General features: G+C 34.8%; 2 protein-coding genes across 3 annotated transcripts; one reads left to right on the top strand and one right to left on the bottom strand.

Moving 5' to 3' along the window:
* The first annotated feature begins 857 nt into the window (after window positions 1-857).
* On the top strand, window positions 858-5,127 carry LOC136227652 (squalene monooxygenase SE1-like). Of its 2 annotated transcripts, none has more exons than XM_066016371.1 (9): window positions 858-1,088; window positions 2,140-2,284; window positions 2,361-2,472; window positions 2,565-2,739; window positions 2,845-3,013; window positions 3,165-3,383; window positions 3,470-3,745; window positions 3,833-4,111; window positions 4,817-5,127. In XM_066016371.1, the coding sequence occupies exons 1-9, from the start codon at window positions 940-942 to the stop codon at window positions 4,949-4,951; spliced, it is 1,659 nt and encodes a 552-aa protein (XP_065872443.1). In that variant the 5' UTR covers window positions 858-939; the 3' UTR covers window positions 4,952-5,127. The 2 variants fall into 2 exon arrangements, with proteins under 2 accessions (XP_065872443.1, XP_065872444.1); XM_066016372.1 differs by having other exon boundaries at window positions 951-1,088; window positions 1,159-2,284.
* On the bottom strand, window positions 5,012-13,963 carry LOC136227650 (aspartate--tRNA ligase, chloroplastic/mitochondrial). Its single transcript, XM_066016370.1, has 16 exons — window positions 13,533-13,963; window positions 13,251-13,394; window positions 12,980-13,089; window positions 11,824-11,935; window positions 11,627-11,698; window positions 10,381-10,472; window positions 9,932-10,052; window positions 9,251-9,373; window positions 8,735-8,930; window positions 8,455-8,645; window positions 8,300-8,371; window positions 5,999-6,097; window positions 5,827-5,907; window positions 5,673-5,730; window positions 5,341-5,575; window positions 5,012-5,248 (listed from the first exon to the last, which is right to left on the bottom strand). Exons 1-15 carry the CDS (start codon window positions 13,890-13,892, stop codon window positions 5,406-5,408), a joined length of 2,001 nt encoding a protein of 666 aa, XP_065872442.1. The 5' UTR covers window positions 13,893-13,963; the 3' UTR covers window positions 5,012-5,248; window positions 5,341-5,405.
* Window positions 13,964-15,831: the final 1,868 nt, after the last annotated feature.

Below are 15,831 nucleotides of genomic sequence, written 5' to 3'. Positions count from 1 at the left end.
GATACCCTTATCCGTTAATAATCAATAAATAAAACAAAAAATATTACAAATTTAACAAAATATAAATTTAATAAACCATCCATCTAAAAATTGAATAAATTGAAGCTTAATCAATACAAATAAAATAGTTTAGTCATGGTTGAAGAACAAAAGCATTGGATTCAAATCTCATATTTTTACATCTACAAAATAATAATATTTTTTAATATATAAAAAAAATTATGACGGACAACCGGTACCGGTACCGGGTATGGATAATAGTTAATAGTTTGGGTAATTAATTTATTAGTCCCTATATTTTAACAAAACACACTGTTTAATCCTTGTATTTTCAAAAACACATGGTAATGTCCCTAACCTTTTTCTCAGTGAACTGTTTAGTCCTTCCGTCTATTTGTTAGATTTTTTACCGTTTATGAATTCGGAAATAACTAAATTACCCTTTAGTATTTACCTTCAAATTTCAGAAGAGGAAATCCAATTTAGAAGAATAAGCTATTTGTATGGAGAACAAGAAAAAGAACAGACCCAATGCTTACGAATTTGAACGATTAATAAGAAAATCAAGAAGAAAAACACTCAAAGTTGATTTCAGATGCAATAAAGTTTAAAGGAAGGAAACGCAAATCCAATTTGACTAACAGAATCTTCACGAGAGTCTAACGGCAGGGACTAAACAGTTCACCGAAAAAAATGTTAGGGACTAAATAGTTCATCGAAAAAAAGGTTAGAGACTTTACCGTGTGTTTTTGAAAATATAGTGACTAAACAGTATGTTTTATCAATATATAGGGACTAATAAATTAATTACCTTAACAGTGCGTTGCCATCCCTAATCAATATCAGCTCAAGCTCCTACCAAAAATTTAATTTTATCCATTCTCAAACCAGAAATGGAGTTAAGATCAAAGGTAAAGGAGCTGTAAATGTCCTAATTGAATGATGTCGGCTCTTGTAACCGGGTGGCCGACGCTTCCTGGGAAGTTGCCACTTCAATTCTTACCGCCGATCACTCTCATCTCCGTCATCAATCATCCTTCTCCGTTTTTGAACTCGAGCTCTTTGCTGCTCAGATTCTCAACCAAAAGGTTCTTCTTCTTCTTTTAATTATCAATGCCTGTGCTCGATTTTGATTTTGATTTTCTTTTTCTTTAATAGGCTGTCTTGAAATTGGTAATGGTTGCATAAAATTTGGGACTCCAGATTACTCTCCTTAGGCGTTCTGGAAACATTCATTTAACAATTCGTTTTCTCAATTGGGGATTTCGGTTGAAAGTTCAGAAAATTGGGGAAGATTGGCATTTCTATCACAAGTTACAGTTATAGTTTCTTCAACTGCAAAAAAATAAGGAAGAGCACTATTTTGTGATTTAGTACAAGATCTATGAATAATCAAATGTTTTTCCTGTCCGTCTGATGATTATTTGACTAAATTTAGTAAATATTACCTTTGCTTTAGACTTCAATGCATTTTCTTCTTCCAATCTAGACTTCAATAGCATATATTAAAGCATTATTCTGTACTTTGTCCTTTCTTTTTTGCTTTGTTTGTTAACTTCTAAATTAAATTATGATATTGCAGATGGATTGTTCTGTTTGCCTGGTTTGATTCCATTTCATTTGGGTTACAACTGTTTTTCAAATCCATGAAAACTTTTTTAACCTTAAACTCATCCGCTTTTGAGTTTTGACTTATTCTGTCGACTTAGTCAGTCTTTGTTGAAGGGCCATCTGACTTATTTGGTCACAAAATGAAGCTAAATTGTTTCTTCTGCAATTCGTTGACTGACATTATCCTTAACTGCTATACATCCTATAAAAGGCGAATAGTTCTGTTAGAAAAGGCAAGAAAAACAGTTTGTACTTGAAAAGAATTAGCCATTAATCTCCAAAATATACAACAGAAAACTTTGTAATCTCTCTTCCTTTCAGCACACACTATCTGTTCTGTTAGAAAAGGCAAGAAAAACAGTTTGTACTTGAAAAGAATTAGCCATTAATCTCCAAAATATACAACAGAAAACTTTGTAATCTCTCTTCCTTTCAGCACACACTATCTGTGCAGATGGATTATATGCTTTTAATAGAAGAAATTATAGCTTCATTTTTTGCATTGATTTTCTTTTATACTTTGAAAAGAAAGAAGAACAGCAGAGCTTCTGCAAAGAAAGTAAAAGATGAAACTATGCTTAAGAGCTCTACAGAAGAAATAGCTTCAACTCCTGATATAATCATAGTTGGGGCTGGTGTTGCTGGTTCCGCTCTTGCTTATACTCTTGGCAAGGTGAACTTGCTATGATCACTGTATTATTGTTTCATTTATTAGCATGATTATTAAATGACCTGGTTAAGTATTGCAGGATGGACGCCAAGTTCAAGTAATAGAAAGAGATTTGAATGAGCCTGATCGAATTGTTGGTGAACTCTTACAGCCTGGTGGCTATCTCAAACTCATTGAGCTCGATCTCGAAGGTATCAATCCTTAACAACTGAAATCATTCATCCACTTCAATGAAAATTGATTATGTTCTGACATGAGAATATATGTATATTTATTGATATAGATTGTGTGGAAGAGATTGATGCTCAAAAAATATTTGGATATGCAATTATGAAAGATGGGAAAAGTACCAAACTATCATATCCTTTGAAAGGCTTTCAGTCTAATGTCGCTGGAAGAAGCTTTCACAACGGGCGTTTCATTCAAAGGATGCGTGAAAAGGCTGCATCTCTTTCCAAGTAATCTTTGCAATGTTTAATTATACTAAATCCTGTATATTTATTGGTTTGCTGTTGCTTTTTAGTAAAATGATTATTCATCTTCTATCCTCATCTTCTATGCAGTGTAAGGTTGGATCAAGGAACTGTGACATCACTAGTCGAGAAAAAAGGAACCGTTAAAGGAGTGAATTACCGAACTAGAAATGGTCAAGAATTGACAGCATATGCTCCTCTTACTATTGTATGTGATGGTTGTTTTTCAAACTTGCGACGTTCTCTCTGCAACCCGAAGGTAATAATACAATATCTTTAAGAATGTGACTGTAAAATAGCAAAAATACTACTCTAGCTTAGTTATTTACCCATAAATGATTCAATTAATATCCAATTTTTCATTTCCTGTTGAGGTTGACACGATTTTTATCTGATGACCAACTGTACAGGTTGATATCCCCTCTTGTTTTGTTGCATTGGTGCTAGAGAATTGCGACCTTCCTTTCGCCAATCACGGGCATGTTATTTTGGCTGATCTATCACCCATCTTGTTTTATCCTATTAGTAGCACAGAGGTCCGTTGCTTGGTTGACATTCCAGGGAAAAAAGTACCATCCATTTCCAATGGCCAATTGGCTCAATATTTGAAAAGCGAGGTGGCTCAGCAGGTACCTTTAGAAATTAATACATACTGATATATTGCTCTGGCATAATCTAATAATCATCAAGCTAATTACTACCTTGCATCTTCTAGATTCCCTCTGAGTTACGCGATGCTTTCATTGCTTCAATTGAGAAAGGAAACATAAGAACAATGCCGAATAGAAGTATGCCAGCTTCTCCTTGTCCAACACCGGGTGCGTTGTTGTTAGGGGATGCATTCAACATGAGGCATCCATTAACAGGAGGAGGGATGACTGTTGCACTTTCTGATATTGTTCTATTACGGGACCTTCTTAAGCCTTTTCGCAATATCAGTGATGCATATGCTCTTTGCAAGAATCTTGAATCCTTTTACACTCTTCGAAAGGTAACATTTGATATAGCTTAGCATTAGCACTAGGATTAATTATGAATTAAGTAACCTTGAGTGCTTTAATTTGTTGTATTTGTGCAGCCAATGGCATCTACCATAAATACATTAGCAGGTGCTCTGTACAAGGTTTTTTCAGCATCAAGTGATTCAGCAAGAAATGACATGCGTGAAGCATGTTTTGACTATTTAAGTCTTGGTGGTGTATTTTCAGAAGGACCAATTTCTCTGCTCTCAGGATTAAATCCTTGTCCTTTGAATCTAGTGATGCATTTCTTTGCTGTAGCTATCTATGGAGTTGGCCGATTAATACTTCCATTTCCTTCACATAAAAGCATTTGTGCTGGAGCTAGATTGATCTTGGTATGTTTCTTTGATGTTGGCCTTAATAACTCGATTGTATCATATCCACTTTTAAGTTGGCCTTAGAATCTGATTGACCTCCTAAATTTTGAAATCTGATTGACCTCCTAACTTTTGAAAGCTGAGTCAAAATTTTAAAATAACATTTTGTCTATTTCTAAATTTGTTTAAATGATTCATGCTTCAATTTATCTAAATATGTCCTTGCTCTCCTTAACTTTGTAGGGGTTAATAATGTCACTTTAACCAATTTCAGTTGCTTTTATTAACAAATGTGGGAGTGTAAGGATATATTAGGCCCAACAAATTTGTTATTTTCTAAAGTGACTGGACCACCTATTCCTAAACTTACTTACTGGACCACCTATTGGGCCTATTGAACTTACAGTAATACATGCTTCAATTTATACAAATCTTTTCTTGATCTGCCACATATACAAATCTTTTCTTGATCTGCCACATAGGTAGAATTTAAAGAGTTAACACATAGGAAGAATTTAAAAAGTTAATTATATTACTTTAAATAACTTCAAAAAAAAACTAATCAATCATTTTCAAAATTTCGGAAGGTCAATCTTCTTTTATTGAGTTTAGAGGCTATCTTGCGCAACAAATTTCATTTTCTTAAAAGCCTTTTTTCATTTATTCACTTTCATTTATTTACAAGTGCATTTGTTATAAAAATGTTTACATTGTTCTTCGTAGGCTGCGACGAGTATTATTTTTCCAATAATGAAGGCAGAAGGAGTTGTACATATGCTCTTCCCAACAAGCAAGCCTGGGAATCAATTTCGCACAAATAAGAAGTGCCCCAGTTTTGCAGTTTCAGGACAAAATTGAGTGCTCTATAAAGTTGTATAGCAATCAGAGATCCATCTACAAAGAGTAGACCCGAACCGATTAATTGAAAACTACAAAATTTATTCATTTTTATTCTTTCGTTCTTTAATGTACTGCAATCAGTATTCAAAGAATGTAGAATTACTTAATATATCAATGATACAAAACATTCTGCTTTTTGAATCTCACAGTGGTAATACTTTTGAGTTTCAATCAAAATGATGTTTATTTTCTTCTATCTACCAAAAGTTTCAGCTGAAGAACATGGGCTTAGACTCAGGTCCATTTTGCAGATCCCTAGAGAAACCAAAAGTTAACAACAAATCATTCCTAAAGTAAAGTTCCATTGCATAATCCCTAGAGAAACCAAAATTGGACTGAGCACTCACCCGATAGCAGGAAGCCGGAATTCAGTCTTTGATGTATAAATATGTCGAAAGTTGAAACCAGCCATTTATTGGATATTAAAAGATAGATCTTTCAGCTGTTGAGGATCTACTTCTGATGGAGCGTGAGTAAGCGCACATTGCGCAGTTGTTGTCTTAGGAAAAGCTATCACATCCCTAATGGAATTAGCATTGGCTAATAGCATAACCAATCTATCCAACCCGAATGCAATTCCCCCTACAATGACCAAGATAGACAGCGAAATAAGTTCCGGAAGTTCAAACTATTACAATAGAGAAAGCTGCAGAGGAAAGCGATGAAAATAGTTCCATACCATGTGGAGGAGCACCCATGTCCAAAGCCTCCAGAAGATATCCAAACTTCGCTTCAGCCTGCCAACGAAAAGAAAATCAACATTAGCGCCATCGTGCTAAGTATTCTGTCATCAAATGACTTCCTGTCATTCTTAACTTCTCAAAAAATCTCACCTGCTCAGGAGAAATACCAATAATTTCCAAAACCTTCTGTTGAATTTCGCGTTTATAAATTCTCAAACTTCCTCCACCAATCTAACCATAAGACAAAAAAATAAAAAATAAATTTGTGTTAAAGCAGGAGAAGCTTCAATAGTACAGTAATAAAAAAGAAATGGCAAACTACCTCAACCCCATTGTAAACCACATCATAAGCAAGCGCTCGAGCAGAGGAAAGATCTTCCATGTCCTCAGGATTGGGCGCCGTAAATGGATGATGCAGGGGCTGCAACACAATTAACGGTTTCACATAACATACATATAGATGTCCTATTGAGTATGAGCAAAGATGTCTTCTGATGACAAACAATAATAATATCACAAAGAACTGTCCCACGAACAACTTATTAAGTGACAGAAAACATGAGTTTAATCGATATTTTTTTATGGGATAAGGGTCAAAAATACCGCCAATGTTGGTAGGGAAGTTGAATGTTACCACCAACATAGGCCCAACGTTACCTAACAGGGCTAATTATGCCCTTCACTATGATATTGGCAATTCTGAAGCCACAATTACTATTGTTGATCCTTAAATTCTCCCATTCGGAGTATTTTTTACTCTTATCCCCTTTTTATCATCATTGCAAAACATACTTGTGAAAGGCGAACGCTTGGGTTGCCTGAGGCGAGAGGAGGCCTAGGCATTCAAGCCCCCGCCTTCTTCCCTTGAAGGCGGACGTTATTCCGAAGGCAACCACCTTGCCGCTGCAGGCGGGAGGAGGTCCTGAGGCAAGAGGCGGTCGCCTTCGGCACTTAGGCAGTAAGTTGGGGATTTTGCATGTTAAAAAAAATATATAATATAGAAATATATATATATAAGAATAAGTTTGAGGTTAAAAATCAGACGAACACTTGCGCAACAGCACCGACGATCGAAAAGCTTCTCCTTCTGCCGATCGAAAAGCTTCTTCCTCTATCCTTAAGTGTTCGACAACTTCCTATTCTGTCGATCTCCTCCACGTCCACCCAACAACACCAACAATCACAAACACTTCGTTCCTCTTATCTGCCAATCAAACAGGTACTGTCTCTTCTCTGTTCTCATTTCTTTTCTTCATCTGTCTCTTCCTCTCTTACTCTTTATTATGACTTGTACAAGTGTTATGCTGCCCAAATTTTGTGATTTGTGTACTAAGTTATGAAGGTTTGTGAAGTTTATGAAAGTTGTGTTGTGAAAGCTTATCAAAGTTGTGTTGTGAAAGTTTATCATAGTTGTGTTGTGAAAGTTTATGTGAAAGTTCATTATTAGTTGTGTTGTGAAAGTTTATTATGAAAGTTTCTGTGGAAGTTTATTATTAGTTGTGTTGTAAAAGTTTATATGAAAGTTTATAAGAAAATTTCTGTGAAAGTATATCATTAGTTGTGTTGTGAAAGTTTGTATGAAAGTTTATATGAAAGTTCATTACTAGTTGTGTTTATGAAAGTTTATGTGAAAGTTTGTCATAGTTGTGTTGTGAAAGTTTAAATGAAAGTTTGTGAAAAATGTATGGAAGTGTCTGAAACAGTAGCTTACAAGTGTCTGATTTTCCAAATTTTGCAGGCTTTTGGACATGGAGCTTGATGACGATGTTTTTCGATATGTTATTAAGAATTAGGTTTTATTTTGGAATTAGGTGTTATTAGGATTAGGATTGATGATGATGTTTGTTTGATATGTTATTAGGATTTGGAGTTTTATTTTGTTCTACAACTTTAGAAGTTAAATTAGTAAATTTTGAGTTATGGTTTTATTTTTTGAGTTTTTCGATTTTTTTTTTTGTCACCTCATGTGCGAGAGGCGGTCACGTCGCCTCGAGGAGATATTTTTCCCTTATCGCCTCAGCTTGCTTCTCAACTTTCAACTATGTTGCAAAAAGAAACTAAAGAACATAATTTGAAACACTATTCTAGACCCAAAACAAGTTCATCCAAATAAGCCTGAGAGCTTGCTGGTTATGTATTGGTTTGGTAGTTGGACAGGGCAAGAACAAAACCAGTTACACTTGCATATATAAGTACCAAACAGGGCTAATATTAACAATCCTGAAGCCACAATTACTATTGATTCTTAAATTATCACAACTTGTTACAAATTCTGGTTGCTAGGAATCTATTAGTGCAGGGCATAATTGACAGTATTTGGTAATGTTGGACCCTTAATTGACCCATTTTGTACGCTAGGGGTAAAATTCAACTTCTTTATCGATGTTTAAGGTACTTTTTACCCTTATCCCTTGTTCTAATCATCATCGCCAATTCATTAATCTCCCTCGAGGCTAACTATAAAAGAAACCAAAGAATCTTATTTGAAACACTATTCCAGACACAGGACAAGTTCATCCAAATTAGCCTGAAAGCTTGCTAGTTATGTAAAGGTACAGTTGGACAGGGCAAGAACAAAACCAGCTTCACTTTCATATATAAGTTGGATAGATGTTAGACAAACCTCAAGTCTCTGCTCAGTGTCATTCCACTCAAACATCGGGAAATCAGTCACCCATAGGATAGAATGCTTGGACTAAAAATCAGAAAGAACAAGAAAATGTCAGAGAACGGCATAATAGACAAACAAAATTCAACAACCAAGACAGATAAACATACATGGTCAATCAAACCCATATCATTTGCAATAAACATCCTAAGTCGGTCCAAAGTTTTATTGACTGATCCGTGATGCCCGACTGCAAACAATATAAGGTCTCCGGGTCCTGCAGAGCATTGCCTCAGCAACTGTTCTTTACTTGTTAGATCCAAACTTGACACTAGTGCAGGGACCGGCCCCTCAACCCCCCCTATGGAAATCAACACATGTCAGAGTAAAATACTGAAATTATAATATCATTGACCTTATTACAAGAAAAATTATATTATATCTTCTTACCATCATCCGAGATCTTAAGAAAAGGCAAACCCTTTGCTCCCGATTTGATTGCTTCACTGTAAATATCACCTTTTTTAAGATTTGTATTTGAATATTTTTTAGCTCCTGAAGGCACACATAATACTTTGATAATTCCACCATTTTTCAGTGTTTCTGCAAACACCCTGAAGGAGGACTCTACAAAAATATCAGACACCTGCAGCATCAGCATAAAAACTTCCTTAACACCAAAATTATGATAATATGAGTAATTCCCTATGAAAAATAAAGGAAGGTTCAGATGATACTGCAAAGCATATATCACACATTCAAACTCCATTATAAATGCTATCGTTGTGAATTTTGACCATTTAAATTCCAATTACAATAATAGTAATTTCATAAAAATAAATAAAGAAAGAAGTACAAAGTTGAGAAATGAATATGCAGTCCCAAAGTAATGATTAACTAGTGAGGGTAAAAATTATGATGGAACTCGTAAAATGTGTGTGGTTGTGTTGGAAAGAAGATGATTACATCTTTCAACTCGAGATCAAATCTTGTATCTGGCCTGTCTGAACCATAACGACTCATTGCTTCAGCATATGTAAGCCTTGGAAATGGGTTTGGCAGTTGGACACCTTTAATTTCTAGAAACACCTGCAATTCATGTAAATCTTCAATGACACCTTTTTTAATGAAAATCACATGCTTCAATGTACAGACATACAACGAATGTTTTATATTGGCAATTTCTGCAAATGTAAAGTAAATAATACTAAAAAAAACTTGTTTTGATGATTTAGTTCGACCTTTTAGACGTTATTTTCAACTGTATATTGATTTATGAACATTATATCATCATCTATCTAATTTATAAACATTTAATTAAATATTATTAGTGTGACTTCAATTGAATTTCACAATTACAAACAAATGAGATGAAGATGAAAATAATTGGTTTTCTCGGAGAAGTTGCATAAAAATAAATTGCAGAGTAGCTATTTTACATGAAACAAAATGGAGCCTCGGTAAGTTTTCACCAAGTCGAGAAAATATTTAACCTCCTAAGGCAACAAGAAACCATCTCAAGAATCATGTATAGCCAGGGAGTCAAAAATAACTTCTCTCTTTCCTCCATCCTATTGTGAATTGTAAAATATCTCAAAAATAACTGCTCTGAAAAATTGTGAATTGTAAAGCAAATAATGCACTAACCTTTCGAATCAAATCCTCATTGAGCCTCAGCATGTCCTCTAAGGGAGTGAATGCCAATTCCATATCTAGCTGAGTAAACTCAGGCTGTCTATCAGACCTTAGAGCCTCATCTCTAAAGCATCTATAAAGATACACGTAAAATAAATATTAACTTTGTTGCTATTACAAATGAAATGAACCAATAATGAACCCACATGCCGAACAAGAAACAAACCACTAAACAAAAACGTATATTTTCTGCTTGGATGAGGTAAAATGCTTGTTATATGAAATTCAAGCCCAGGTCAAGCTCACTTGTTTGTACCATACATAAAAAACAAAAAAAAAAAAAAAAAAAAAAAAAAGAAAAATCATCAACTAACAATGGAAAAAAAAGTAAAGGCATAATTGTACTGTACAATAATCACATCAATTATATATATGAAGCCCACAACGCCAAGAGAGATTACCTTGCAATTTGATAATATTTGTCAAAACCAGAGACCATCAACATTTGTTTAAAGAGTTGAGGACTTTGAGGCAAGGCATAGAACGTTCCTGGCTTCAAAACACACGTTTAAGTAAATGAGACAAACCATGGATAAGTTATCCAAGCATCATTATTCATTAGATTCAACAGCCTATTTTGACCTGTATATCGCAATCAAAGAGAAAACTATCAATTTATCATGCAAAAGTTGAGAAACTAAGGGCAAGTGATAGAGGCACATCCACCTACTTCAACAATACTTGGGTGCTTTTTGATAAAACTGAATATTAAGCGTTAAAATAATTACTGATTTTTAAGTGTTGAAGATCGTAAATGTTGAAACTATTAAATGATATAACTGTATGCTAAATACTAAGAATAAAGTAATGAAATTATTGATATTAAGCTAAGCTTTTTATTATTGATAATGTTCAACTTAAAATTCTAAGTTAACTATTTTGATTACCAGAATAACTGAATAAGTGATTTTTTTTTTACTCAACTAAAATTTTTTAAGTGATGTTATCAAACAAACTAAAAACCAATAAACACTTGCTATATCAATTTTAAGTGCTTAATTACATTATCAAATTCTTCTCTATGATTCAAGAGTCTTGACTTCGGATGAATACGCCATATACAACATCTAAAGGTTAAACAAAAGCATAGATAGGCACTTTATTAGGTTCTCCTTTCCTTCAAAATGGTTCAACAAAAAATGTTTGACATTCATTTTCAATGCCATATCCAAGATTTACCTTTACAAGTTCAAACCAGTAACTTTAAAACTTTCTGACAAAAAATTTCCAAGTTATGTAGCAATTTGATTGAGATCTAAATTCTATCCAGTTATCATGTTTAACCCAAGAGAGTTTTGAATATATGATTATGAACCAACATTACTCTAGAACATAAGTTACTTATCCTGTTAATAACAAGCACACAGATGCTACTGCTATCATTCTCAAGTTATTTCAGAAACAGAAGAAATAAACAAAAGCACCCAGACAGCATCATCTGTAATTTATTGCTGAAATCATAGACATCGCACATCAGAGAGTAAAAATACAAGAGTTCATTTTTGTATGTTGGCTTCGTTTATGTTGCAAGGACTAAACATATAAAAACCTAGATGTAGAAATCTCCAGTATATGAAATATGAAGGTCTACAAGTTAACTGCAAAAGTCATATGTACATTACACACTGTTCTTCAAATGCCAAGTACCTGAACTCTTGAGGGCACCAAATAATCTCGTGCACCTTCTGGAGTGGATCTACAAAGTATCGGGGTCTCAATCTACCTTATAACCATGAAAAGATCACGATCAAAACAGACTGCAACAATAAAAAGAGCACAGCGGAAGAAAAGAGAGAGAGAGGAGAAGAAAGTATCTAAGCATAGCCAAGCATCACATGTTATACCTCCACAAATCCATGTTCATCTTCTAGATATCTTCGGATCAGTTTCACTACTCCGTGCCTCAACATTATGTTAACATTCATTTGCTGCCGCCGTAAATCAAGGCACCGAAATCTACATAACATGTGATTTACTTCGATCATATAAACTCCAATAAGCATAAATCACTCTGTACAAAGCTAAGATGTAACTTGTGAAAAAACGAAGTGAATTGCCAAAATTTGAGATCTATGGTAGACAGTTTTGTTAATTAAAAGACATTAAATTTCTAGCAAGCAGCATGCCAATGAAAAACAGAATGAGCTATTTATAGAGATAAGGAGTACAATTTAATTCTTGTTTAAGATTAAATAAAAAATATCCAGGGAATATAGTTGCCTACACCTAGATTTATTGTGTAATGGTACAGAAACCATAAAGTGATAGTGCAAGGAGATTGTTGTAGCAGCAACCAAGTAAAGACAGAAACGACAATAGCTCGAAGCAGGAAAAATCAACAATGAAAAATGGCAATAATTTTTAAGTGTAGACTCAAATAACTCAGTTCACACTATTCAACTAGGCAAACAATGGGCGATGAAGTATTCTGAATATAATATCATAGGAAGACCAATTGGTAGAATGATACAGTGCTTCAGATCAATATGTTCCTTCTCACTTATAACATAAGGTAAAGCCACTAAATTCATTGCCTAGGTGAAGTATTGAAAAACAATAAATGCAAAGAAAAGGAAGCAATGTATCAGATTTAATGCAAGAGTTAAATATAGTGTTACTGCTACTTGTAAAATGGAAGTATCGATTGCCTTGCTTAACTTTTCGTGCAAAACAGAACAAGCATTTTTTAGTTCAAATTAAATTAGCAAACTGAATTAACGTAACGTGTTTAAGTTCATTTGGATTGGTTATATAATTACATTCAGTTCAATGTTATAACAAATAATTCAGTTTAGTTCAATTTTTTTTTTTTCCTTGGACCAGCATAACACATTGGAATTACCTAAATATTTCCAACCCAAATTTTAAGGCCAAACTAAAAGGACCATTAAATTTAGGGCAAAAAATTTAAAATACGTAAAAAATCTCAAACTTGTTAACATTCAAACTAAGTTACGTTATCTTTCAAAGGCCAAATAAAAGAAAATTACAGTCAGCTACCTCAAACGGATCTCCTCTTTGACAGACTCTTTAGCATCATCTGAAGTGGTAACTAAAAATGGTAACTTTGATCTCACAGCATTCAATACTTGAACATTCTCTGCAGCAACCTGGCATATACATAGCCAACATAATTTCATAATACGCTTCGTGAAAATGTTCATATAATACAACTGCATTGTCCATTCATAGCTTACTTTATCAGCTTTCAAATCAATTATGAATTATCACATTCTCAAGAAAAATTGAGCAAAAATGTGCATGCTATTACCTCTATTAAGCCAGTTTTCATTTTCTTATTAACAGACTCACTAGGCCGTGACCGAATAACTCCTTCTACAGCTACCACATACTCCAACCTCAAGTCATTTATAATTGAATGAGCATCAGGAAATTCATCAGGAAGGGTAGTAACCTGAAATTCCACCTCACAACCATCAAAAACAGAGAGAAGAATAAAAAAAATTAAGAGCAGCAGTCTTCTATCCAAAAATGAAATTTCCTATCCACAGATGTATAAAGTAAAAAAGGAATATTAACTTTCCATTAATACCTGCACAATTCCAGTGTGGTCTCTGAGATTGAGAAAAGTTAGTCCACCATGGACCCTATGGAGAGCAACCCATCCACAAAGACGAACACGTTTACCCACATCGGAAACGGACAATTCGCCGCAAAAACCAGTACGGGAAACCCAATCAAGGGTTTCTTTGATGGGAATTGATGGTGGTTTTGGGAGGGTATCAGCGGAAGGGGGAGGAGAAGTGGAAGCAGAAGCAGAAGCAGAGGAAATTGTTCTGGTGTTTTTTGAAATTGACTTTGGAAAATGATATTTGAGTATACGAGGAAGAAGTGGAAGAGAGGGTTTGTGGCGTAGGCCTATGAGAGGCAGTGATCTGAGAAGAAGTGACATTGCTGAGTTACAAAGGAGAGGAGAGAGAAAGAAGCGTTGGGGGATGGAGAAGGGTTTAAGGATTGCGTTTCAACGACGGAGGTAGTATGCGGAGGCACGTGTTATAGCACGTGATCTCCGAGATTGAAAGACCATAGTTATATTCTAGCATTGGTTACCTAAAGTTAGATCTGTCCACCGGTCCGGTACCCGTTCAGGTCCGTGTTCCTTGGACCGGATTTGAACAATTCTAATCGGATTTGTATTTTTTATTTATTAATCAACAAATTATTGTGTAATTCAATTAAAATATGTATTATACTATCTAAAAATAATAATATAAAATTATTTAATATAGAAAAACACGTATATTTGTAACATATATCTTTAAAATTGTGTAAATATCAGCATTTCAACAACAATCTCATTGAAACAACTTAAAAGTCAATTATAATAAAGCAAAAAAATAAATTCACAATTAAAAATGCTTTTGTTCATTATCGTTTAGGCAGTGCCGAGGCGGCCTAGGTGGAGCCCAAGCGGCTGAAAATCGCATAGGAGTCAATAAAACGCCTAGAGGGACTAATTATAGAAAATCGGGACGGATTCTCGATTTCGAGCGTCTAGGCGGTTCAGGCGGCCTTCGTTTCGAATAGTGATTAGGACAAATAATTACTTGGCAGTGAAAATTTATATAGACTCAAGTTAAGTCAGATGAACTCTTCATCTTTGATGGAACTTGGATATAAAGTGGAAAAGACGCGGGAGTGCTCCATTGAATAACGAAAGAGCTTCTTTTTCTTTTGTATTAAGGTTAGCCTTCTTACAAGCTATTCTCTATATATCTTCCTTTTTTATTTCTATATTGCTTTGTGTGAACTCTCGTACATTTTTTTCCATTTAAAAACCCAGAAATTTGTTTTCCTAAGTTTGTCGCTTGTTAAATGCCCATTTTCCTCTTCACTAGAGATTTCTTGGACGAGCGATTCTAGTGAAGGGGGTAAGGTATGCTTATTGAGAAGCCAGAAAAGGCTTACGGTTGTGACACGTACGGTTTTCTTCCCTACTATGGTGCAATGTGCCAAAGATTTTTTTGCTATTGTAAGTTTAAAGAGGTTGATAAAGGTCTCCCCGAGTTGTACCAAGAGGCGAAGACTAGATTATGGCATGAGGGAAACCGTTGACCAAATTCAACCCCCTACCCAAGAACTATTACCTTGTCGGCAAGGTTGCAAGTATAATTACTCCCAATGATGTGGCATTGAATGACATTATATATTGCATTGGGGGAGCCTACACACTAGAGACTATAGGGCTTGAGGTTCGATATAATAGCAAGATAGACGATAATTCCTTCATACTATATGAATCTCATTTAAAGAATGGCTTCTAAGTTCATCCTTAGTTTTTTTTCTCAAGAAGTGTTATCGGGTTTGAATCTGGCTCTGAGCCAAATTACTCTCATCGCTTGGTCTTAATCGGTGGCCACATACCAATTTTGTCATCAACGAGGGCATAGGTTTATTGTGACTCTATTGAGGCAACTTTTAATACTCAAGATGTGAGACCATGTCATGTTAGTTAGAAAATAAAAAGTTGCCCTCATATCTCCAACGACACAAATAAAATCCTTGAACGACAGAACACATTCTTTATTATGAGGAAAAAATGACCCATTTCCTCCTCTTTTCTACTAGTTGGAACCTTTCCTCAAAAAGAGTGGTACACAGATGCCTAGTAGGGCAACACTTGATGTCAAGCAAAATACATGGTAGTGACTAATAGGGACTATAAGGCAACCTCATCCTCCGACCCAACTTGTTGGTGCAATGCTAGAGGAAATCTTGAATGAGTGCCATTGGATTTGGAAGGGATGGAGGTTCCCTATGATTCCTCACTTAAAGGGTGGTTTTCCTCTTGATAAAGTCAGGTTTCTCAAGAAAATTAGAGTCGAGATTAA

The sequence above is a fragment of the Euphorbia lathyris genome, chromosome 4 (genome assembly GCF_963576675.1).
Source record: "Euphorbia lathyris chromosome 4, ddEupLath1.1, whole genome shotgun sequence".
In the NCBI taxonomy this organism is placed as follows: domain Eukaryota; kingdom Viridiplantae; phylum Streptophyta; class Magnoliopsida; order Malpighiales; family Euphorbiaceae; genus Euphorbia; species Euphorbia lathyris.
This window is presented reverse-complemented; position numbering and strand designations above follow the sequence as displayed.